The sequence below is a fragment of the Fundulus heteroclitus genome, chromosome 6, assembly GCF_011125445.2.
Source record: "Fundulus heteroclitus isolate FHET01 chromosome 6, MU-UCD_Fhet_4.1, whole genome shotgun sequence".
NCBI classification, from domain to species: Eukaryota; Metazoa; Chordata; class Actinopteri; order Cyprinodontiformes; family Fundulidae; genus Fundulus; species Fundulus heteroclitus.
Window position 1 is genome coordinate 25879444 of NC_046366.1, and position 24866 is coordinate 25904309.

The 24866-nt window shown below is 39.5% G+C and overlaps 1 protein-coding gene across 22 annotated transcripts in view; it reads right to left on the bottom strand.

Moving 5' to 3' along the window:
- LOC105931007 (protein tyrosine phosphatase receptor type F) overlaps positions 1-24866 on the bottom strand; it is a 280629-nt gene that overhangs the window by 114372 nt on the left and 141391 nt on the right. For 13 of the 22 annotated variants that reach the window (XM_036138431.1, XM_036138432.1, XM_036138435.1 and 10 more), the window contains 3 exons: positions 9389-9577; positions 6240-6257; positions 1420-1530 (listed from right to left, as the gene is read on the bottom strand). In XM_036138431.1, the coding sequence (XP_035994324.1) occupies positions 1420-1530; positions 6240-6257; positions 9389-9577 (318 nt within the window). The remainder of the gene's footprint in view (positions 1-1419; positions 1531-6239; positions 6258-9388; positions 9578-24866) is intronic. The other 9 variants (XM_036138434.1, XM_021319996.2, XM_036138441.1 and 6 more) reach the window with 1 other exon arrangement.

Below are 24866 nucleotides of genomic sequence, written 5' to 3' on the forward strand. Positions count from 1 at the left end.
GCTGCACCTGGTTGAGTTTGCAGCCAAACTGGAGGCTGGAGGTTAGTTCAGGTCATTGGAACAGAAGACGTGAGAAAAGTGTGGTGAAGACAGACACAGACGCAGAAATGGACGCTAAAAAAAAAATAGGTGGAAATTCTGGAAGTTGTGCAACAGTTAGAAGAAATCCAAGTGTATCCCACGGGGTCCAATGCAGTTTAAGGGAAAAGAGTGAGGATTTAAAATAGTTTGTCTGTGGCTGACAGACTTCTGAGAAAAAAGTATTTGCCTTCCTTTCAGATTTCTTGCTCCCTCGTTGTCCCACAAATGTTTCGGATCATCTAATCAATTTTAATACCAGAGAAAATCACCCCCGAGTAAAACCCAAAAGTACTTTTTTAAGGAGCTATCCAAACCAACTAAGTAATTGTCCTTTAAACCTAATAACTGGTTGTGTTACTCTTGGCGGCAACAGCTCCCATTAAACATTTGTAACGACCAAGTCTTTTAGTTCACTGTGCAGGAATTTTGTCTCCTTCTGCTCTGCAGCACAGTTTTAATTCAGACACATTGTGGGGTTTTTTTTTTTCAGCTTATGCCACATTATCTCAATTGGATTTAAGTCCAGACTTTTAACAGGCTACTGCAAACTCTTCATGTTGGTTTCTTTTAAAGCCATTAAGAGCTGGATTTGTTGGTGTGCTTTGGATAATTTCTATGCCTCATAACCCAAGCTAGAGCTTAAGTTAATAAACTGATGGGCGGACATTTTCCTTTTTGGATTTTCTGGTAGAGAGCAGAATCTATGGTTGCATCAATTATGGCAATTCATCCAGGCAGTAAAACAGCAAAGCAGGCCAAGACCATCACTCTAACACCAACATGTTTTATTGTTGGTTTATTACAAAATGTACGCTTTTGTGTTACTTTTGTTAAGCAGTGGTTTTTGCCTTGGTTTACCATGAACCTTAACTGAAACAAGTGAAGTCTGCAGAGAATTAGATGATTTTTTGGAGCAATTTAAGTAGACTGGTCACTCCTGGGAAGACTCACCACTGTTTCTTTTGTAAATAATTTGTAAATAATGTCTCTTAGTGTTGTCTGAAGGAGTACAAAAGCCTAGAAAATGGCTTTGTGGTCCTTTTGGGACTGATATATGTCATATTTTCTTGAATTTCCATAAACTGTGGTAAGGTGTGTTGTTTTTTTTAGATGTTTTAACCTACTTCATGTCTACTGTGGTCTGTTTAAGAGTTCAGTTTGTATTTCCTTTGGTTATATTTGTTTGATATCAAAATATGTTTGAATTTATGTGCAACAAGAAAGAAAAACTGAAGAAATCTGTAAGCGGGCAAACGCTTTTTCCACAGCGCTATATTTGAAACAGCAGAAATAACACTGATAAATAACTCCAGAAGTGTGGGAGACATTCGAGTTTACCTCTGACATAGAGATTGGCGGGTGCAGAGTACCGGGTCCCGGCGCTGTTCATGGCTACGCACTCGTATTTCCCCTGGTCCGGCTCCTCGCTGTTCTCAATCTGCAGAGCTCCTACATGGAGGATTAACAAGTTTAGCCTTCTGGACAGACGACAGAACCAATCCACATATTTAAAAACACAATCATTCAAAGCAGAGCCCGAGGTCAGTCGGACTGACCCAGTTCACGCTCAGACATGACGGACAGGGTTTTTCAATGATGCAACACAAACAGTTAGATGTTCTCCAGAGTTTAGTCAAAGCTGGTAATTAAATATTTGGCCTAGTCGTGTTAAGAATGAAAACGGAGCGTGTCTGAGGGTTGATTTTAAAGAATATGTCAAAACCATCACTGCCTGAGCAACTCTTTAGGTCGTGGACTTACTGTGAAGCTCCCTCCACATTTATTGGCCCCAATCAAAAAGATGTGTAAAAAACCTTAAACTAAACATATATTTTATTGCAGTTAAATAATCGCACACTGAAAAAAACTGGGAAAAATTCAACCTTTAATTTCAGTAAGTGTATTTAGTGTACTCAGTCTCACAATTATTAGTAATTCCTATAAGATAACTGTACCAGAAGGTTTTTTTAACCAACAGTTTTATTTCTTATAGTACTCCAGGTGGGCGAGCACGTTCTAGGCTCTTAAAAATGGGAAACGCAGGAGAACATGCCAACAGCTGTTCACCTATTGTACTGTGAAATCACTGTTGCACTTTATCCTGTAATTCTATCCTGTAATTTACTTTATTCTGAAATCTACTGCAACTTACTGAAATTTTCAAGCTGTATGCAAACGAAATTTCGTTCTGTACGCACTCTGTGCATACAAAATGACAAATAAAGAAGTCTAAGTCTAAACCTGCCTATATTTCAACTGTGTGTAGGTTTGGGTTCTTTACGTTCAGTTCCACTTACAGCTGTAAGTGGAACTTACAGTTTTTCTCTTTATTTACTGTGGGATTCATTTTGCTTCCTGTTTTCCTATAACTACTGTTTCATAGCTTATTTTTAGTCTTTCTTGGTTTGTCCTGCTTAAACATTGTATGGTTTTCTGTTTCTTTAATTCTCTCCTTAGTCTCAGTCTACTGGTTTCCCACTCAGCTGATTCCACTTATAAATCAGTCTCACCTGTTTCTCATCCCAGTATTTACTTTGCCCAGTTTATACTCCTCCCTTGTTCAGCCTCTCATTGCAAAACTCCTGCCCTATTGCCGTGTGATCAGCAGTTTCTGCTCTGAACTTTGTTTTAATAAGACATTGAAGTTGAACCTTTATATGCAATACTACCTCCTGCATTGGGCCCTAAAGTCAAAACCACTGATAATTGCGGGGTGAAAAAAAAAATGGCTCGCTGGTGGAGAACTGCAGCCTGTTTTTTTCAGGGTGAGATTATGTTACTGCAATGTAAATATGTACTTTTTATACCTTTAACATGGGGTTCAATAGTTGTGGCAGGTGCTGTATGTAGGCAATCTAATCTGTGCCACAGAGGATTAATTTAAAAGATATGGCCAAGCAGCTAGATGATGACAGCCGCAATGTGATGTTACTTTCTTTTGCATTTCTCAGTAATACCTAAAACCAGAAGTAGACTGTCACTTCCTTACAGTATACTGATTTTAACAACCTGGCCAAAAAAGTAATCACAGCTCCCTTAGGAAGCGCAGTGCAGTGATTATTACGCTTCAGCTGGAAACCTGCTATTAACTGATGCTTGATGTGAGGTCGTTGAAACCATGAATTTTTTTTTAAAAATACCTTCGTACATGGTTGAAACGTATAAAGATGACGGTGAAACATCTTTCTGCAAAGATGTGGTCGGAAAAATATAATGTATGATCAATTAAATCAAATATAATGTCAATGTGGGGTATAGGGACCACACACATTCTGTAGCTTCAACAAAAGGGCTTATCAGCCTATTGGGGGATGTGGGGCAAAAACGGCTTTCATTTATTAGGGACTATAAAGAATGGGAGAATAAAGCTTAAGAGCATTGGAGAATGCAAGTGGATGTGGACTTGTTTGACCCCACGTCACTCCACATCAGAATAAGACGACTGATGGATGAAATGATGCACAAGGCAGCACTTTCTCACATGGCTAGTCACCAAGTAGTTCAGACCTTAATGCCATTGGGAGTCTTTGGCATGTACAGGACGATCCTCTGTGCAGTAGTTTGATTCTCCCATCACAGAAACGACACTGATTGATGGATGAATCAAACTTTTAGACAATGGGATATGGACTAAAATATGAAAGTACAAGAGTTTTCCATAATCTAATTTATTTTTTTAGACTTAAGAAAAAAAAAAAAAGTCAGCTCCTCTAGACTTTTCCAGAATGTTTGCAGGAAACCATTTTTGAAAATGATGCCGGGGGTTGAAAGTTATAGGTGTGTGTGACTTTTTCTTTTTTGGCCAAGCAAAAACATCACTGAATAACAGATAAAAGCAATGATTTGCTTTTCAGGTCCTTACAGTCTGCGGTGAAACAATTAACAGCGGGCAAATTATTGACCAAGTTTCACCAAAGGCAGCCTCTCCTCTGCCAGATGGCTTTGATTTGTATTCAAATCCAAGTTGTTGCAGGCATCTGAATGAAGGCCAACATGTTGTTTCAAACAAAGTATGAAAAACCCCAGAGACCAGTCCAGGGGTGGGTTTTTTCCCCCCCACTCCCCATCCACAGCCATGAGTTAATAACTGCTATTGACTTGCAAATGGAGGACAGATGAAACAAGTCGTTATTTGACAAAATCCGTAAAAGCAGCAGTGGACTTACCTGCACCACCGTTAAAAGTGAATGGATAAAAAAAAAAAAAAGAGACACGAAAAAAAGGTAGTTCTCTCAGCAGAATGTATGTGGCGGCGTGATAAAAGTCATCGCATCTCCAAAGCAGCATGGTGCTCCCACAAAAGGAGGCGAGACACCATGCAGTTTGTAAAATGACACAAAAATAAATAAATACTCAGGGTACGACGCATTTTCACATCATGCAGCATGAGATGAATGTAACAAACAGGTTCACCAACCATAGGGGATTCGACGCAAGACGAGACCAGAACAACAGAAGTGAAACAGGGGCGGGGCAGTGACATGTTGGGAGTGTGACTTCAGATCTCATGACAACACATCCCTCCAAGGTGTTTGTTGGGCTTGCTGAGCTCATCGGCGTCTGGTTCCTCGCTGACGTGAACCTGCATACTAATGTCACTGTCACCAATCTGTCAAGCTGCCATCTCTCCTGTAGGAGAAAGCAGTTTGAGCCCGAAAAAAAAAAAAAAAAAAAAAGGAATGTGGAAGGTTTCTGCTTCTTGTCAAGATGCAACGCTAGCAAAAGTGTTTCCAATAACTTGGATATTTGTAGATCTAAATTCGACCTACAAGGCGTCGGCTGGTTTAATGGTACCCATGGGAGGCGGGGCGGACTTTCAGAAATCTCGGTTCAGCTTTTTCGCCGATTCCCAACATTAAACGACAGCGTTCAGGGATGGAAATCAAGCCAAGGACTTCCAAAAAATGTGAATCTGGTTTCCTTTCAGGGAGGCGACTCATCATAGGTTCCATGCAAAGACTGCATCAAGACTGCAATGAGGAGGCTGCCAGATCCTCGCAGGATGCTTGTGTCCTTTATTATTATTTTTTTTGACTACTCGCTCCTGTAGCTGAAAATCCGAGGAAAAGATGTTCTGTTTATACAGGTCCCTTTGTTTGTCACTTTATTTTATTGGAATTTTATGTGATAGACCAAATCAAAAATATTGTATAGTTGAAAAGTGGAAGGAAAATTTGCATTTTTTTAATGTGTACAAATAAAACTCAGAAAGGTGCATTTGAATTCCCTCACCTTTACTCTGACAGCACTAAGTAAAATCAAGTGCTTCCAATTGTCTTCAAAAGTCATGTAATAATTAAATACTGACTGGCAATTTTCAACTCTTGCCACAGATTCCCGACTGGATTTACATCTAGACTTTGACTGGGCCATTACAACATTTTACCCTTCAGCTAAATCGTAGTATCTGACTGGTTTTCCTTCCAGGATTGCCCTGCGTGTATCTACATCCACATTTTAAATCAACTCTAAGTGGCTTCCTCTTTCCCTGCTAAAGAAAAGCATTCCCACATCATGATTCTGCCACCACCATGTTTCAGAGTGTTTTAGGGTTCCTTACATGGCTTGAGCTGCTATATTCGAGTTAAATTTGCAGAGAAACACAAATGGTTGTTCTGGTTGTCCAGATTTTATTTAGGGGTAGCAGAATAAAAATAAAGAGTTGGAATATAAATGAAGGCCAGACCTTTCTGAATCTTATATGTAGGAAAAATTAAAATCCATATGTCTTTTTCCCTTCCGGTTTCCAATTAGGAACAACTTTTTGTTGGTTGGTTACATAAAATACTATTAAGTTTGCAGCTATAAAGTTACAAAATGTGGACAAAAAAATTTAAGGGTTGTAAGAACTTTTGTAAGGCATTGTACCTGTTACCTTATTAAAGAGATTCAGACTTAACAACCTCGTGCACAGTGGCTGGGTGCAGTTTCCTTCACACGACGAGGTTGGTGATAATTTGTTTGTAAAAAAATCAGACAGCAGACACAATATGTTGGGAGAGGAGGGGGGGAGGAGTGGAAACAGGGTGGGCTGATTCCCCCACAGTGAGGATGAACCTGACGATGTGGCGGGGGGGGGGGGGATAAAGGGGGCAGATGTGGGCGTGAGGGTATGGCGTGGACGTTATATTTTCCAATAAGCTTTTCGTCATTCTTACCTCTAATTGGTGTACCACCTAGGTGGGAGTAATTTAGATGAAAACAGGGTTGAGAGATTAGTTAGTAATCCACTTACAACAGTGGGAGGCAAAATAAAACATGTCTTCTGAAAAGCAACAGACAGGAAGAAAATGATAGAGTAGAGGCCACCAAAATACGATTTTAACAAAGGTCACCATATTTAATCAATAGAACAACAGAAAGCAAGTGTAAATATTGGTTTGTACAACTTTTCTATAATCACACAAAACAGCCAAGCGTCTGGGATGGATCCCTTCTGTCAGCCGAACCCCTTGAAATACAATATTCCCCATTCTGCTTCAGCAGACAACAACCCTGAGCACACTCACGCTTACTTCACAGCAGCTTTAAATTCATACAAAAAATGTTTTAATTAAGCTTTTTTAATTGAAGATGGCCTTCACTCTCTTCAGCTGTTAGTAAAAAAGGACATGGGTAATTACTGAAAAGAAGGCAGAGAAAACAGGGTGATGGACAAGAAGAAGTATTTATGTCAGAAAAGGAGTTGGTGTCTTTGCAGCATCAGATAAATCAGATTGCTATTAAAAGAATTTAACTAAATAAACAGGCAAGCATTATGGTATCAAAAATAAAAAAAAACTTAAGGTGCCTTTTCGGTTCAGCTCTGGCCACAAATTAATGCGCTCCTTTTCTGCCATTGCAGAATTGGCCTCATTTCGTGTCATATTCAGTAATGTAAATCCTGATGCAGCAGCAGATGTCAGGAAAACGGTGGTGGATAAAAAGAAATGTTAGTCTGGGGGCATTGCATATCAGCACATTTTCAGGCACTCCAAATGTATGTGGAAAAGAAAACTAATTAAAAGTTGTTGCTGGAAGTGAAAAGGAAAAAAAAAAAAATCTTTTCTCTTTTTTTTCTGCACAATTTTATCCTCGCACTAAAAATATCAAACAATTAAGTAGCTGAGTTAGTATACAGTTTGTACTCCATGATGACTTAACAGTGACAATAACATGGACAGCCCTAGTAAATGTGCAGCTCTTATTTAAAATACTATATCACAATATTTTAATCAGAAAACATCAAAATATTCACAGTATGAAAAGTAAATAAATCATCTTTGACCCTTCCATTGTTTCTCAAATCTGAGGAGTAGTTTTAACACATACCTTTTTGAAAAAAACATCTGTTTTAAAGCGAAGCAACTCTCCTATGAAACAGGAAGGCACTACCATATAAGGATAATGGGAAATAAATCAGGGAAATATTTTACATAACCACACAATGAATTGTTTTCTTGATTTAAAAAAAACCTACATTTTAAACAGGACTAACTCAAATGTATATGTGGCCACTTGTTTGGCAAGACAAAAAAAATTTAATGGGCAATTCTTTGCATTGTTCATGCCTTGGCTTGGACAGACGGATCAAACAGGCAGTTAACAGCCAGACCACAGAGGCGACTAAGTATGTTCTTCATGGGGATAAATTTCAGCAGGTAAGACAATGCCTTATTTTACTGTGGTTTTCCTTTCAATGTATGTCAGTACAAAACACCTGCTGATGTCAGCAAACCACATTGAATCAATAACCACTCTCTTATCCTTCTGTATTTTTAGTCACAATAATGATCTTCAGCTGTGTAGTAATTAACTTGAACTGAAATTTTGGGGCAAAAACGACATGTTGTGAGAAAACAAACTGGAGCTGGAGCAGAGATCGAGTGTCATGACACATGGCGTCCTCAGCATAAGAGCTCAACTATTGCATTGTAATCAAATCCTCAAAAATAATATATGGATCTTTTATGTGGAGAAAGGTGAGACACAATCAAGGCATATAAAGTAGGTTTTGCTTGTGACAATTACTGGGTGGAAACCTGAGCACATCAGAGTAGAAATGCTGTTCAGAACCGGAACAGGAACCACAAAAGTCTACCTGAATGATACCAGAACCTTAGCGTTTCTAATCAGAGGTTGTTTATTAAATGTTTATTCCCTGTGTAGTGAGCTACAGGTACACCGGGCTCACTGTAGAGCACTTTTAAACTCATCCACAGCGTTCCGGTTTGTAACATTTCACCAAAATCCCTCAACAGTGTGGATAAATCAAGATATGAATCTTCACTTTATAAGTAACATTTCAGAAGGGAACTTTACTGACACTAATTTTGTTCTGGGTGTACATTGTGTTGAAGATTTATATATGCCCTCAAAACAAGACTCGACAAGATTTATTTAATTCTGTGCTGCCTTGTGTGTGTGTGCGCTCGCTTTTTTCTTTGGCATATTTCTCAATTGTGCTCATGGACATTTAAACAGATGTCTCCAGCTGCAAGTCCCTGCATGACTGAAAAGAAAAAGTGGTTATAAAAAATAATATATGCCTTTAAAGTATCTGTTATCTTTGACCTTTTTGCTCCTCAGACCTGCAGCCCAGTCTGACACTGCGTAAGCTGCTCTTCCATTACAGAAGCCTTATAAAGTAAAAGCTACCTCATATACAGTAGGGCTTTTCTACCACACAAAGTAAGGCAAGGCTTAGCGCAGAGTCAAAGACTGAACCTGCTCCAAAACCCACTAAATCTATCTACCATGCACGTTTGCCATCAAAGCCAGGTCAAATAAGGCTGTTTACATATCAGTGAGACGGTTAGTGTGAACAAAGAGTGCCTCATTAGGTTAAGGTTGAAATCCTAGCTAATACATCATCTGCTGGCCTCATTGTGACCCAGCTGCATGTTTAAAAGGGGATTAGGGATTATTTAATAGTGTAAAAATTTTCTCCCTCTGTACTTCAAAAGGTTTTAAAAGTTCACGCATCACTGTCAAAGACTGCAGGAACACGGAGACAGTGTCATTTCAACTTCGGTAACTGGAAGTGAGGACTGTGTGGTTGTGAAGAAGAAAAGTCTAAGAAGTCAGCAAAGTAATCTAGGTGACAAGGATGAGCTGAGTAAAACTTTTATATCCTTTGTGATGAAAGCCAATGTATGAAATCATAGGTGACAACAAAGGCCTTTTGTTTTTTTCCCCCCTCGTTGGCCTCATGTCTTAACAGGATGTCTGCAGGTAGGCGGTGACATCTTATATCTCACGGCTCGGCTTTCTTGTGTTTACACTTGCAGACAGTCATGCGGAGCCATTGGATCAGATTCGTTTGTACCTGAGCGAAGCTGTTTGATGCGCCCGTTGCTGCTGTTGATGTCCACGGGGAGCATGTCCTTGTACCACGAGATCTCCGGGTCCGGGTTTCCACTAGCGGCGCACAGCATCGTGGCGGTCCGGGTCTTTTCGACCACTTTCAGCTGAGGCCCCATGTCGATGGCGGGGAAGCCGTGCGGGATCTGGGTCTCTGAAAAACGTGGAAAAGACAGATATTTTTTTAAAAGCATAAACACAACGAATAAACACACAAAAAAAAAAAAGTACCAAAAAATAAACAGGAAAAGACGTGTTTACAAATGGATACTGACACAGTCGTCTTTCAAAGGATGTAAGAGGAGCTCATCAGAGCTTTTCAGCTGGCAAGGTCAGAGATGAAGATGAAAGAAGAGCAAAAACAGTTCAGGTGCCACAGGGCAAACAGTAATCTGAGCATACGCTCACAAGCAGCTAATATTAGTGTGAGGGCACAAGACACTACAGGGGGAAAAAAACGGATCTGGGGCTGATTTGGGTTTGATAAGAACAAACAAACAATCCTGTTAGTAGCTGATTATCATAGCAGGCTTATTACCCGGTGCAGAGAGAGAGAGAGAGAGTCTCAGGTTCAGACAGAGGAGTGATGGTTGGAATCTGCCTCTGGGCACTCAAGTATAGATGAGATGCCTGAGGCTGAGAAAGCTAAATAAACCAATTTGAATAATCCAGCTCAACATAATGAATGTAATGGAATATCCATGAAGTGATCCTTAAACCAGAACTTGGAATTCTACGAGCTAAAAGTTGTGCTTCTCATGTCAACGGGTCTAAACTGTTTTAAGTCTTGACCTGACAGGTAATTGTAATATCTTCCCTAGGCCCGAGTGTAGATCAGTAAAATGTCAAGGAAAAGACGTTTATCTGCCCAAAATTCCATTAATTTTGATTCCACAGGGGACCATGATGGATGGCTTGTTGTGGAGGAGGATCTGCATACGGGTGGTATGCAGAAGTGAGGATGCATGGATGGTGGTGGGCTGTAGAGGACAACTAAACCTGTAGAAAACAACTAAACTGCTGCGTCTTGCTGTTAATGTTCATCGCACGGATGACAGGCGCAATCATTGACAGCTGCAGGTACACATGCAGAAAACTGCCGTGCTTTTTGATCATTTCCATAGCAATGTCTCTGAATACAGCTGGATACACTAACGGCCCCTAACCATCAAATCCTTTACAATATGTTTTGATAGTGTGATGAATTTCTAATGAGGCTACCACCCTTTGGAGACTGAAAGCAGGCCAGAGAGGAAACACTGCTGACACGGGGGTCATACTGATTGCTTTGACAACTCCTTCTGCTGCTTGGGTGTCAAAATATTTGAAAAGGTGGTGCAACCTTTCCAAGTACCGTTTGATTTCCTACATCCAAAGGAAGATACTACTTCATCAATATCCTCCAGACAGAAGAAAGGCTAATTCATTGCATTTTTCTGATGCATTTTAAATTACTTTGGTATCACAAGCTAATACAGCCTATATTTTCCAATAGTCTGGAACTTTATATACACTTTTTGTAACTTCTTTGGAACCTAGTGGGTACTTATCCTGAATCTTTACTGGAACTCACCAGGCACCTTCTCAGAATTTACCATGTACTTTCTGGAACATACCAGATAATTTATTGGAGCCATGCTTACTGGTTATAATGTAGAGAGCAACTTACTAGGTACCTGGAAGTATCTGGTACATTCTTAGAAGTACATTGTAAGTTTTGGAAAGTAACCTCTAGGTTATGGGAAAGTAAGCAACCAGCACATTCCACGAAACTTTCAGAAAGGTACCTCGTACATATGAGAAACTATCCGACGAATTCTGGAAAATAATCTCTAAAATAAAGTTCTGGGACAGCGTCTAATAAATGTAAGGAGTTCTGGGAAAGTCACCAATGGTCCAGGCAAATTTTAAGGAAGGTGATAGTTGCAGGAAAGGAAATTTTTAAATTTCCTATAGATTAGCTGGTAAATTCTAGTAAAGTAACCAGTGTGTCCACATAAGTACCTGGTAAATTCCTAAAAGAAACCATTAAGGTCCAGGAGAGCAACTAAAATGTTCTGAGAAAGTACAGGCAATGTTCTGTATTGCTGCTTATTAACTAAATAACACAATCAATTTTGAGATAGTATGGTCCTATTAACACAAATTTCTGGCAGTGACTATCAAACCAACATAACCCTACAGTAGCCCATTTGCTAATAGAAGAAAATACACAACTTTCAAAGAGCTATAAGAGATAAAGACAGAGCTTCGCTTACTGGAATATGATAGGACAGAAAGTAAAACCACATATGAAGTTGGAGTAGTGAGGTGATGATATTAATATGTTAACAACAAAATGAATCTCTTCAATTATTTCTCTTCATTGATTCAAACATAGACAAGCTGTCAGCTTAATTGACAACATGCCATGTCAAACAGATGCCCAACTACAAACAGATCAATGTCAGGCAAAGAGAGAGTTGGGCTGTGGGTGTGATGATAACTGTCACAGTCATTTCTTTGAAGTACTTTCAGATCTGCAGCATAAAGCCAAACCAAATCAAACAGATTGAAAGCCGCAAAAGTTTGATGTTACTTCCAGGTCTGATTGCATCTGACCAAATTCTGGATTGTGTTGCTGCACATCCAATTAGAGCATACATCCATTACATTGGATGATTTCATCTTCGAAAACAAACAACTGAGTCATAAGAGCAAAATCAGCAGCCTGGCTAAATTTTATTTCTAATATTAAATGTGAAAATTTCCACTTGCCACCCACTGCTGTGCCTGTGATTAATTGTTTTATTGTGTTGTGGCCAGATCTTTTCAGCCTGATAAAGGTATGCTAATAGTGAGTTCCTGGCAAATATTTAACTATTTGCTCTTTCTGCAGCAAGACGAAGCAATTTGTTGAATGTCAAATGTGTTGATGTAGTAACAATAATGCTAAATTAATCAAAAGAAAAAAGGGTAATGACAAAGTCTAATTGTGATGCAAAACCACAAATACAGCCTCCACTTCAAATAAATAAAATCATCATACATGGTAAACATTGATGGCCCTTGTAAAGTTTAATAATTGCTCTTTAACAAGCAAGGTTTTAGATTAGTGTCCTTGTGGGTTTCACTGGGGCCAAAGTACCATGATTATTTATCGATACACAAAGAGTTGCTCTGATAAATGAACATTTTATATAAAGATTGGATAATAGCTTGAAAGTTAAAGCAGCAAAGCTGGTTATTGCATTCCCCTATTCATGAATTAACTATGCCCACTTATCCTTTGAAAGATACCAGAGGGCTTGGAACCTGTCCGAGTTCACATCAGGTAACAGGCAAGGTTAACGCTGGACAGGCTGCCAATCTGTCATGGAGCAAGAAATTAATGATCTAAAAGTTATGCTGATGGGCCATAACAAACCGGTTCAGTAAACATGACCTTCAAGGAGAGTAGGTAAAGAGAAAAGTCAAAAATAAACTGTAAGCATGTTATTTCAACATACTGTTCAATCCCTGATTTCAGCATATGCCCCTAGATCAGATCCACATAGAACCTGTGATTATAAATATGTTGTGTAAAATGACAACCAATCTAAAAAAATAAATACTCTCCATTCTGATTTATTGTACTTACATGTAATGACCAAAAACAGACATAGAAACATTGCTTCAATTATGGATAAATCCGCCCAAACAGTTAATCATTCCTAAAAAAAAAAAAAAAATCTACAAAAATCCACATTTCAAACAAAACGTTTGCAATATAAAGGCAATAATAACTCTCTATAATAACTATAATATAATACCTCCCACCTAAAAGTGTCTTGGTATAGAAATCTACATTGTCTACAAGCTGCTACAAGCTGCTAATTAAAGAGCTAGCTACCCAGAGCTAGCTAGCCTCTCAGCAGGGCTAATGGGGAAGGTTGCAAGATATCGGTTAGCTCATAGAATAGCAGAGGATTAGCCTGGGCAAGATTTTTCGTCTTTTTGTTACCCATGGTATTTATATCCTTCATGATGAAGTAGTGGAATCTACACATTTCCTTCTTCTTTCAGTATATTGGTTATACAAATATGCTGATCAGCTTGGATGAACAAATGGTATACGGCTGCTAATTGAAAGAGCTAAGAAGACAAATTAACTAAAGATTCTAGCTTTGAGTGCAGCTAGACTTGGAGATAACAGTAAACATTGCACTGACCCTTCGAGCTCATAGAAAACCCAAGGGTTAGTCCAGTTATGGAGTTGTTAATACCTTTGGTAGCCTGAGCTAGCTAGAGCTTCCAGCTCCTAAAGTAGCTAGCCTTGAAGATAAAAGGGGCCATGGCAAGGCTCCTTTTGGGAAATAGAAAAGCCTCGAGTTAGCTCAGCTAAACTTTTGTCTGCCTTGTTTTTCTTGCTGAGTATGTTAGGCAGTGATACAATTTTATTTATCTATTTATTTTTGGTATAAAACACCTCAACAATCTGCTGTCAAACTTCTTCAAAGAGATTAAAACAAATTGCTTCACTGTGGATGGAGAATCTGTCAAATTTCACCAACTCTGACCTCTGCAGCTAGGTCTTCTTCATTTCTAAAATCCTGTAGGCTACTAACCGCAACAACCTTTTTTAAAGTAATTTTCCTTAAGGCATAGAGTTGGCTGATGATTAATCATTGCCTTTTGGAAGTTTCCAACCAAAGGTCCATTCCTCTGAAGGTAAACTGACTGTAAACTTTGAATAAGTCAACGTCTACTGGCTGACCCTTGTATTGATTGAAAATTACTTGTGTCTAACTGGAAATTTTGTTGTAAAGCTGACCGTTTAAATTAGACCTTTTTAGAGTGAAAATATCAGATGATAAACTAGCTAATGCTAGAGATCCAAACACATTGGAGTAAGCCAGGCCTCTGTTTACCATGAGAAAACGATTGCAACACATCCTAGAATAATTGGCCCGGCAAACAGCCTTTAACGTGTGGGTCATCTCGTTCTGGGTCTTTCTTTAAGAGACATATAGAAGATGCATGTTTGGATTTTGGTGGTAAACATTGATTTTAACCAAAACCACACAAGGTGATAACATAACAGGAAAGAACATTCCGCTGTCCCTCTCCTATGCGCATAAATAAACTTTTAGTTTAACAGAATATAAAAGGACAGCGCTGCCTTGAGTCTAAACAATGTGAAAGTATAGTTGAAAAGAGAAAGGGGAAGTCACCTACATGCTGCCGGTTTCATTTGTCCAAATGGACCAACAAAGCCTTATTCAAAACATCATTATTTAGGGAAAATTTAGTAAAGGATCGATTTTTTTTTTCTTCAAAGCCTTTTTCTGGGCTACTTGAAGACAAGGACTGGCCACAGTTAAATAGCCATAAAAAGAACTCCACAGACATCTAGTGTTTGCAGGAACCCTTTGAATAAATTATCATCTCTTATACTGAATTAAGTAGATCAGAGAGTCCAGAGATACCTCCGTCTTGTCTTAGTCAAAGATCCATATGTAAACTTATATGGCCTGAGCATAAAAAGTGAATGGGTGTTGTTTTGTTCTTCTCCCCAGTAGAACAGTTGTTTCTCCTTTCACCCTTGTGTTTGGCCCACAGCCCAGATTGTCTCATGTTCAGACCCAGGTGAATATGAGAGATCGTTGAGGTGAGGCTTACTTCCTTTGCAACGTTATAGAATTAGTTTTCAGACATCCCAAATGATCCCGCTACAAAAGAGGATACCTCTATAATATAGTCTACTTCGGTGTACGATTTGTTATTGAATGAATAGTGGTAGGAGTATTGATGCTCCCTGTGTTCCTCTGTGGTTTGCTCTCTCCCTTACATTTGAAGAAAAAGAGAAGGGCAACAGTGGAGTGAGATGGAGACAGACAGGAACGGGAGGAGAGAGCAATACAACTTATATAATCCTATGAATATATTTTTTTTCAGAGCATATGCTCAATCAGAGCATATCCAAGAGAAAATGTTAAAATGCACATTTCTGTGGAAAAGGATAACAGATCCCTGAGCTGTTCTACTTCTGAGAAAAAGAGTGGGAAAACCACTGAATTATGCTAAACCTTGAGGGGGATGAACTCCATTCTCACCTACTTACAAAACGCTTTGAATATTTTCATCATGTATCACCTCGGAGGATATCCCTCTGAGGCTGGACCCAGTTTCCTCATGTACGCCTTCAGTGGGCAGCGTCTGTGGGGTCTGCTGGTGGTTGCGTTCCTGACAATACGCTAAGATCAATTGTGTAGTGATGCAGTAACTCTATTCCCTACTCAATTTGAGCAGTCTCCTGCATAGATACATTTAAAAGATTGCTTTTGCAGGCTATTAGGAGTATTGTGCCCCTAATTAATTGATAATGACACACTGCAAATTCACATTTTAATGGTCATGAATAATCCTAACGCAAAACCATCATAATAGGGGGGTAGAAGACCATTCTTCAGGTTAATTGTAACTTAATTTACAGCGCCTAAAGGTATTTGCCCCTCTTATGGATATATATATATATATGTGCTTTTTTGTCATATACAGCCTTTTTATATATCAAATAATTTTAATACCAGACAAATATACAAATACAAATACAAACTGGAGATTTAAAGTGATGAATTGTTTTATTGAGGGGGATGGGGGTAAAGGCTATCCAAACCTATCTGACCAAGCCAGAAATTGCCCCTTAAACCAAATAACTGGTTGTTACCAACCTGCTCAGGGACAATTTCCATTCAGAGTAGTTTAAGGTCTTGCCATACAGCCTATCAAATTGAATTTAAGTACAGACCATGACTAGGCCACTCCATGCAGAGGTGAAAGGTTTCCTGGGGCTCTTTGGATCATTGTGCTATTGCAAAATTAAGGAGTACTTAAGCTTAAGGCCAAAAACTGATGGCCTGGACATAATCCTACAGGACTTTCTGCTAAATTGCAGAATTAATTATTCCAACAATTATGGCAAGTCGTCGAGGTTCTCAAGCAGCCAAACCGTCTCTCTATCACATGTATATAGCCATGTTTGACCACCGGTATGATACTGTCAGCCTGTGGTGCTTTTGACATTCTTCTGGGTTCTTCTGTGGCCTCCTGAATCTGTCGTGGAAGTAATTGTAAAGCTGTTTTGGCAGGCCAGCCACTTGTGGTAAGGTGAACCGTTGTTGCACATTTCCTTAATTTCTGGATAATTATTCTCACTGTATTTCACTGGAGTCCCAAAGGCTTTGTGACCCTTTCCAGGCTGTCAGATGTCAATAGCTACGTTTAAATGGACAAAAGTAATCAGAATAAAGGGCCGATCGGAATAAAAATGTGTCATGTAAACAAGCCAATTGAAATATTGTGAACAGATTAAGCTCAATCAGAATGAAATTGTATTCTGAATGAGGAGTGGTTTATGCCGATTGATAATCCGATCAATGTGCATATAAACGCTTGTCAGGCTCAAGTTATTCCCAATGTGGCAAACTGACCCGAGTGCACTCGATGTAAAGGTGACGTATTTCTGCATTGTTGAGCCGCGGAAATATGTCGGCAAGTAAAACTGTCGGGGCTCTTGATACAACCTTTCTGTACGAAACATTAAAATAGCTCAAAATTATAATTTATTCAGTAACGACGACTCAACCGTGATTAGAACCTGTTGCAAGTCCAGTCTGGGACCCGGAAGACAAACAAACTCGTATAATACTGGTTTGTTTACTATTTTTTGTTGTTCAGTAAAGACTAAAGTTCTTCTTTTGAGTTTTTTTAAGGAAATTTGATAACTGCGCATGTCAGAGTGGTTCTGAATTAACAGAGTGGCTCTGTTAATTCAAATACATTTTAATCTGATCAGGAAATTTTGTAAACATATCTGATGAATTTGGTTTCTGTCTGTTTCATAATGTGTTGCTTTTTGAGATCTTTTAGCCTACTTCATATTGTCAGACCAGTTCTATTCCAGTGATTTCTTGACTATCAGGCCTGAATGTGGCAAGTGTAAATGAACCAAACTGTGGTTAATCACAGTTAATTCATGAACTTTTAGCAGAGGTAGTAATTTATTTCCAGGCCCAGGTTGGTTTGGATAGCTTGTCTTCCTTACTAAATGTAATGAAAATAAAAAATATTTTCATTTGATTATGCTTGATTATGTGAAAAGGTTAATGGTGACAAAGAAGGAAAAAAAATCTGTAAGGAAGAAATGAGTTTTGCACAGCACCGTATTGTCATCGTTCAACCCCATTTTGAGTCAGTCTCAGAAAGAAAATTGTGTAGCTTCTTTTCACACAATGCACCCAATCAGATTAATGAGACATGAACCTTTAGTGTCAATTACACCAAGCGAGTTACCTTGGGAGGACTGAAAAGTCTGTCAAGCCTTCTTTGAAGTGAACTTTTATCTATTCCCTCCTCACACTCTTATACCTTCAGCAGTATTTAAGTTTGCAACAGAGTTCCCAGATGAAATAAAAGCTTTCCCCTATTGGGAGGAAAAGCTACTTATACTATCGTTATTTGAGGAATAAGGCGTTTTTTTTTCCCTCTACAGAATGAAATGGGAAGACACATCCCACCTGACCTACTTGCATTGTTGCAAGGAAAAATTTATGATTAACATTATTGGCAAATGTTGGCGGGCTGTGAAAAATGCAAACCGATGTTAAAACGGGGTTAGAGACCCCAAAGGAGTTATTACACGAGTCAGCGGCTCTGTCATATCAGGAAGCACAAACAGGGAATAATTTAAAAGCTGCTGCACAGATTACACAATACTGTGTCCTTGACTGCTGCTTAATGTCTGCATCGCAGGTGAAATATTAAAAATACACATTTCTTTTACAGTGTGCATTACTGGGAGAAGGTGGCCGAGGTGTTTCGACCCCTCCATGGGAATACGTTAAACGATAAACCAGAGTATTTATGCCCAAAGGAGAAAACGGCATTAATGAGCTTTACTGTTGCTTTTGTTTGTAGCTGTTGTTCCTGTGGAGTAGAAGCACAAACACGCCGCCCTCAACAACTACTGCAACCCCTGGTAAAGATGTGTGAAAAGCCTTAAAATAAATTGTTGTGATAGCTCGGTGACCACAGGACTCAATCCTTTACTGCTGTTCTCTAGCAGCGAGGTCTGAAGATTTCTTTTGACCTCCTTTACCATCCTCCTCACTTCCTGTGGTGGTGAAATAAGCATGGTTCCTCACCCAGCCTCACTTATCCCAGTACCGGCTGCTTTATGCTTTTTAATTAATATTCTAACTGTAGATATGTGCGATTTTAGCTACGTAGCTGTTTTCTTCTGACCATGTCCTGTTTTATGAGGACAAATCTTCCTTATTTAAATAAGATTTAAATAATCTCGCTCAAAGAGACAAAACACACTGTAGGAAATCATCACCAATTAGAAGATACATAAATCAACCTAGATGATTATTTAGATTTGATTAAATTATAAAAACATGTCTTAGATTGAATATTTAAATTTGTTTACTGTATTATGCTACTGCAATACAATAATAATATAATTAAAGATTTCCAAAGAAGTGAAACTAACTGAATTATACTTTCTAACCTTATAAATATCTCTGTAGTTCAAAGACCTCTGGGAAATCATTAAATTGCATGCTCAAACATTTTGCCATAAACTATAATGAGAGTTCCTGGTCTTTTTAATGCTTTGCTCTCAACCAACAGAAATACACACACAATTGAACCGTCGATATGACCAACTACTGGTTATAAGCCAGTTTCACCACATACCAACCTTTCTAAATAGCATGTTCCTTTGTCTTTCCCATTTTAAAGAGTCATCAAGAGTCTCATCAGGGAATCATGTCTAATTAACAGATTGTAGATAGTTTGAGTAAAAGGTTTCAGTTCCAATTGTTGTATAGCTTGTGTGTGGGTGCCAATGGGTGTGCCACGGGTCATTTTGTTAAACGCACCTATTTCTTAATATAGCATAGTGCCCCATATGAAATGTCTCAAATTATAAGATGGATTGTTTAAAAGTTTAGTGTTCAGTTATGACACAGTACAATTGTGTTTACCATTATATTAGGTTGTCACAAATATGGTCTTCTAATTAAAAATATTTAAAAAATGCAAGTATGTTAGAACATGTCAATTATTAAATACTCATAACGAACTCTGCAAGTTTTGCAGCTTATTTGCAAAAGGTTATACTATTTTTTTTATTTATTGGGTTAAAGTCACAGTGAATAATGAGAATCTCAAAAGGATACAGACACATTCGACCAAACCACTGCCCCTGGCTTTTAGTTAAGAGTAACTGAAGGCTCATTTGTCGGACTCATCAAAGTTTATGTCAAGTTACCGGGAAAGATGTGCGGTACCCCGTCTGTCTGTTTCTACAACTGGAACTCCTGTGTCTGGTCTTGTCTGCTAATTTGTCATCCCGAGCAGACAAAGACGAGCCTTTGTTCAAAACTCTTAAAAGGGAGAAGATAAGGGATGGGTAAAATTTGGAGAGAGAACCAGCCAAATAGTGCGAGCAATGCGGGTTGATGTTTGGCAAGATAGAGGGAATTTTTGATAAAAGACATCCTTGTGAGTCTGATTTAAAAAAAAAGGGGGAAAAAGGGAAATAATATAAAGCTTCACTTCTTTGTCTACTCCAAGTTAGAAAACAAAAGTAAGGCAAAACTCTTTTGATGATGTCAAATAGGCTCTTCTTTATAAAGATACACAGAGTTTCTGCAGCAAGTAGAGATTTTAGGAACAGTTTTGGGAAAGCTAAGGGTACCCATTTTATTTTATTTTTTTGTCTTTACAGAGTAAATTTCTCGCTGATGAAAAGAAAAAACGTTTTAAAGAATCTTTAATCAGAGCACAAGATTCCAGTTCTGGCTGGATTACAGTAGAAAAGGCAATTTCCATGTTTGTCTTGCTCTCAGCATTGAAATGTTTTTTGACAAATACGATAAAGATTTCCTGACTCTCGAAATGTGGAGCCGTGATCCACGAATGGAGAAAACATGAACCTTACCCATTAGTGACCAGAATTAATCAAAAAACACCAAGGCAACATCTAAACCTCTGCGTGCCTCACCTCCCTCAGTTAAGGTCAGTGTTCATGATTAAATAAGGAAGTGACTGGAAAAAATGGCACCCATGTGAGAGTCCCAAGACCTGCGTCACATTTGGCAAGGAACATCTTGATGATCCCCAAAACGTTTAGTAAAATATTATATGAAATAAAGGAGCGGGGCCGATTACATCTGCCATTTTACAGAAAAGACCATCTTAGCTATAGGTAGAACAGGAGATGGACCTTGATGGCTTGTCGTATTTGATTGATCCATGAATTCTGCTCACTAGCAAAGCAAAACTACTACATTTGTGACCTTAAGCTCAACCTCTCATGGGTTATGTAGCTGGACAACGATATGAAACACAAGCATGTTTACCTCTTAAAAGTTTAAAAGAAATGAAGAGTTTGGCGTGGCCTAGTCAAATCCTGGACTTAAAATCCTTTTTGTGTGACCCTAAAATGGCCATTTAAACGTGTCAAACCTCCGGAGTGGCTGAATTTAAACAGTTCTGCAAAGAAGAGCAAGCCAAAATCCTTCCTCACAGACCTGCTTCGTGAGACAAACATCATTTTGAGGACAAATATCTTGCTGTTTTAATAACACTACAACCCTGGCAACTGACTGCATGCAAACCCTAAATCTGCCGCAGACCTCATGCAAGTCTCGCATATGAGTTTTGGTTACAAGCCCGCTGTGTTTTTAACCAGTGTCATAGAATAAATGCCCTGGGCTTGCAAATGAGTAAAGCCAGTAGCAGAGCTTGTAAAAAAAAAAAAGAGAGAGGAAAAAAAAAAGAAGCGTAGACTGGTTCTTCCATGTCAGGGAAACACAAATAGGACCATTGTTCTCCCTGCAGACGTTTATCACGCAAAGAGTCATTCTGCAACCTGAGCAGCTTGGCCCATGAACTCTGAGTTTATGCTGCCTGCAGCAGAAGAAAAGAAAGACAAGGGGCAGGCTTAGATTCTGGTCTTGCACCGGTTGATTGGGGTATCGGTGGTGGGTACCCCAATCATAGGGAATATTTTATTAGGATTAAAAAAAAAAAAACTCCTTATGAAACCATAACTGGGTAAATTTAAAAAGCCCAACATCAGTAATCATAAATCGCTGTGTCAAAGAGGAACGCCTGTGTGACAGACCACAGGCAGGTAGATTTAGATAAGAGGAGAGAGTAAAACAAGTAAAAAGAAGAGAGGAAGGGAGGAGAAGAGGAGGGGTGCATGCCAACCTCCTGCCAGCTCCAATTACCAGTGTGAGTGGAGCGTGGCAGCAAGGGCGATGGGTCTAATCAGAGCCCCGCTGAAAGAGACCCATCCCCGCACCTCCTGTCCCAGTGGGAGGCTGCTGGAGCTCAATCCCGCACTAACGTCAGCCAGCGTCCCCCACAACCCAAACACACTCATCTCAACGAGGGCAAACACTCCAGACACCCCGCTTCCTTCCTAACAGGGGAGCCCTGACACGGTGGCAGATGATACAACTCTCGCCTGCCTCATCTCCATATCTGCCTTCCTCCTTATAGTCTTAAGTGCGAGGAGAGGGTGAATGTCATGTGCTGCCATGAATCTTTTAAGTGGGGATGTTGGAGAGAAAATTGGAGTTATGAAACATGGAGGGGGGGGGGGGAGCATATGGCGCGGAATATTAATGAGCGAACGCTGTTAAAACTCGACGGAGGATTTGCATCGATGCGCATCAATAGTTAATCTGATAGAACTTCGTGTTTGCCCCCAACGTGTAAAACTTGTTCGGACCGTTTTTTTTTTTTACGCTTGCCACGTTACAACCACAACCTTCGATGTATTATCTTGGACAGTTTGTGTAGGAGGCCGACATAAAACTAAATCGGATCCTTGTGAAGTAGGAGGAAAAATGGTTTTCGAAGTGTTCTACCCAAAAAAAAAAAAAGAAAAAAAAAAGAAGTAGTCTGGAAAGTTTGCAGCTGTAACGTGACATAATGTTAAAAAGCTCCGGTTGTATGAAACTATCCCTCCTTTGATTGGGTATGAAGCAAAGGACCACAATGGCAGCACCTCATGAAATATTACTGCTCTAAAATCTACTTTAAAACATACATCGCTGCGGTGCCTATTAAAGAAAGCTCTCTCAAAGACCGCGAAAGCCATTCTGCTGCTAATGTTTAAAAAATGGATCCATCGCTCTACATTTGTTACGCTTAAGAACTAAAACTACTTCAGCGCTTCCAATTTGTTTTACTGATGAATTTTTAATTGTTCTCCTTTATGGAAGTCCAACCTTTTGAGGCGAACTAAATATAGCGCCTTTAATCTGGCCTGTCACTGCTGGTGTTGAGTCGACCTGGCACCGGCAAACCATAGGAACAGTGCGCGGCAAACAAAGCACATGGCCCGCAGCTGTTTCTGGGGCCAGAACGTTGTCGAGACAGACATTTGCATCTGCCTGAGACGCGGATGTGTTAGAGAGGTGTCAGCGGGGCGGCGGGAGGTGCAAACGGAACAGCCAAAGCTAACACGAAGCTGAAAAAGGCCCCTGAAATGCTCGGGCAGCTGGCAGCACGTTCGCTTGGACAAGTACAAAGGTACCGGTGATGTAACGCTCTGTTAAAAACGGTGGCAATGGCTGAAAAATCTGGGAACACTTTCGGTCACATTAACAGCACACAGTTAAATCCGTTACTTATCAACATCTCCTTTGTTTCTGTCAGCGTTCCGCACCTGCAGTGGATACATGCAGTACGTGCACTTCAAAATGGGAACTCAAAATAAGTAAAATGTTCTTGAAATTTTTGTATTTTTCCTTGATCTGAGCAGATAAATAAGACTATTGAAATAAGAGTTTTGCACTTAAGAGTTTTGCACTTAAAATACGAACAATTCATCTCCATCATCTTATTTCAAGTGCAGGATATCTAATTATCTTATTTTAGGGGTAAAAATACTCATTCCATTGGCGAATAGTCTTACTAATCTGCTCAAATCAAGGAAATATAGAACAATTTCAAGAAAATGTATTTACTTTTAGGTATCTTTTTGCAGTGTGTCAGGTAAAGGCTTGGGTTTTTGTGGCGTTGTGGGAATTTTCCATCCTTATTACTCAATTAAAAGCCAAATGGGGGTCGGCGTCCTGCAACGTTTGATGCAGGTGCGTTGGACCAGAAACATCTCCAAAGGTTTCAGGACACCGGCCAGCGATCAGTCTTCTTGAATCGGATAAACCCTAAACACATTTCAGGCGTCCTGGCAGAATTTCTTGACATTTTCTCACTTGCATCTAGATTAGCACAATGTATCAAATTGCAGTATCAATGTGTGCAATATCGCAATCGCAAGGGATTACTGGGACGCAATAGTTGGTAGCATATCAGTACATTTTACTGGCCTATCCTGCTGGGTAGACTTTCACTGCCCTTGACGCCCAGACGTCCTCGATGGCTAACAGATTAAAGTTCACAGACAGTGATAAGGTCATTGTCGTGAAGGCAGAGTAGGGAAAGGCGTCCCTGTTTGCATCTTTTATCTGACGGCCTAGTTTACAGAAAAGTTACCACGGATCAAAAGGATCTCAAGATACCAAGATATCAGTCAGGAGAAGGGCACAAAAACAGATCCTCCGCCCCATACACGTACTACGGTGCAGCGAAGACGCCCATCAACACATCAAGAACACACAGGATGCAATACTAAAATTGGACGTTCCTCCTACATTAATGAAAAGACGAGATGAAACTGGTGAGGGAGGGCCTTAAGAGCCTGACCACGACACTGAAGGAGCAGCAGGAATCTCTGCTTTGCGCTGGTTGTGTTTTCCAAGCTGCTGCTTTCTGCATACATCTGGACTAAACAGGAGCCTTATGTTCAAATGAAAACATCACAGTCTGGCTTAAATCTCCCAAAAAACTTTTGTTTAAAAAAAAAAAAAAGATGTGCTCTGATCTGATGAATTTTTTAAGTAAAAGTTAAGTTTGGAACAAAAACAACACAGCTCATCATCAGAAGAGCGGCGTACCCAAAGTGAAGTAAGGTGACCGCAGCATCATTCTCTGGGCTTTTTTTTTCTTTTTTCTTTTTTCTCAAGGTGGATGAACCTATGAACAGTTTGAAATCCCATTCAGCCTTGGACCAACACCTATTGGTATCTGCAAGAAGGTTTAATGTGAAGATCCCCTGTTAAGTATCACAGGAAGTTAAAGCAGAAATCCAAATCAACAACAGCATGGCTTAATGGAAGGCTAATTGAAGTTTTGGAGAGACATTCTTTGGGGTCACCTGAAGAGGGCTGTGGACAGGAGATGTCTTCATAATCTGACAGATCTGGAGAACTGTTACCAAGAAGAGTGGGTAAATATTATCAAGTCAAAATGTGAGTTATTGATCAATCTATGACATAAAACTAAAAGCTGAGAATGAATCAAAGGGTGCTTCAACAAATATGAGTTCCCCCCAC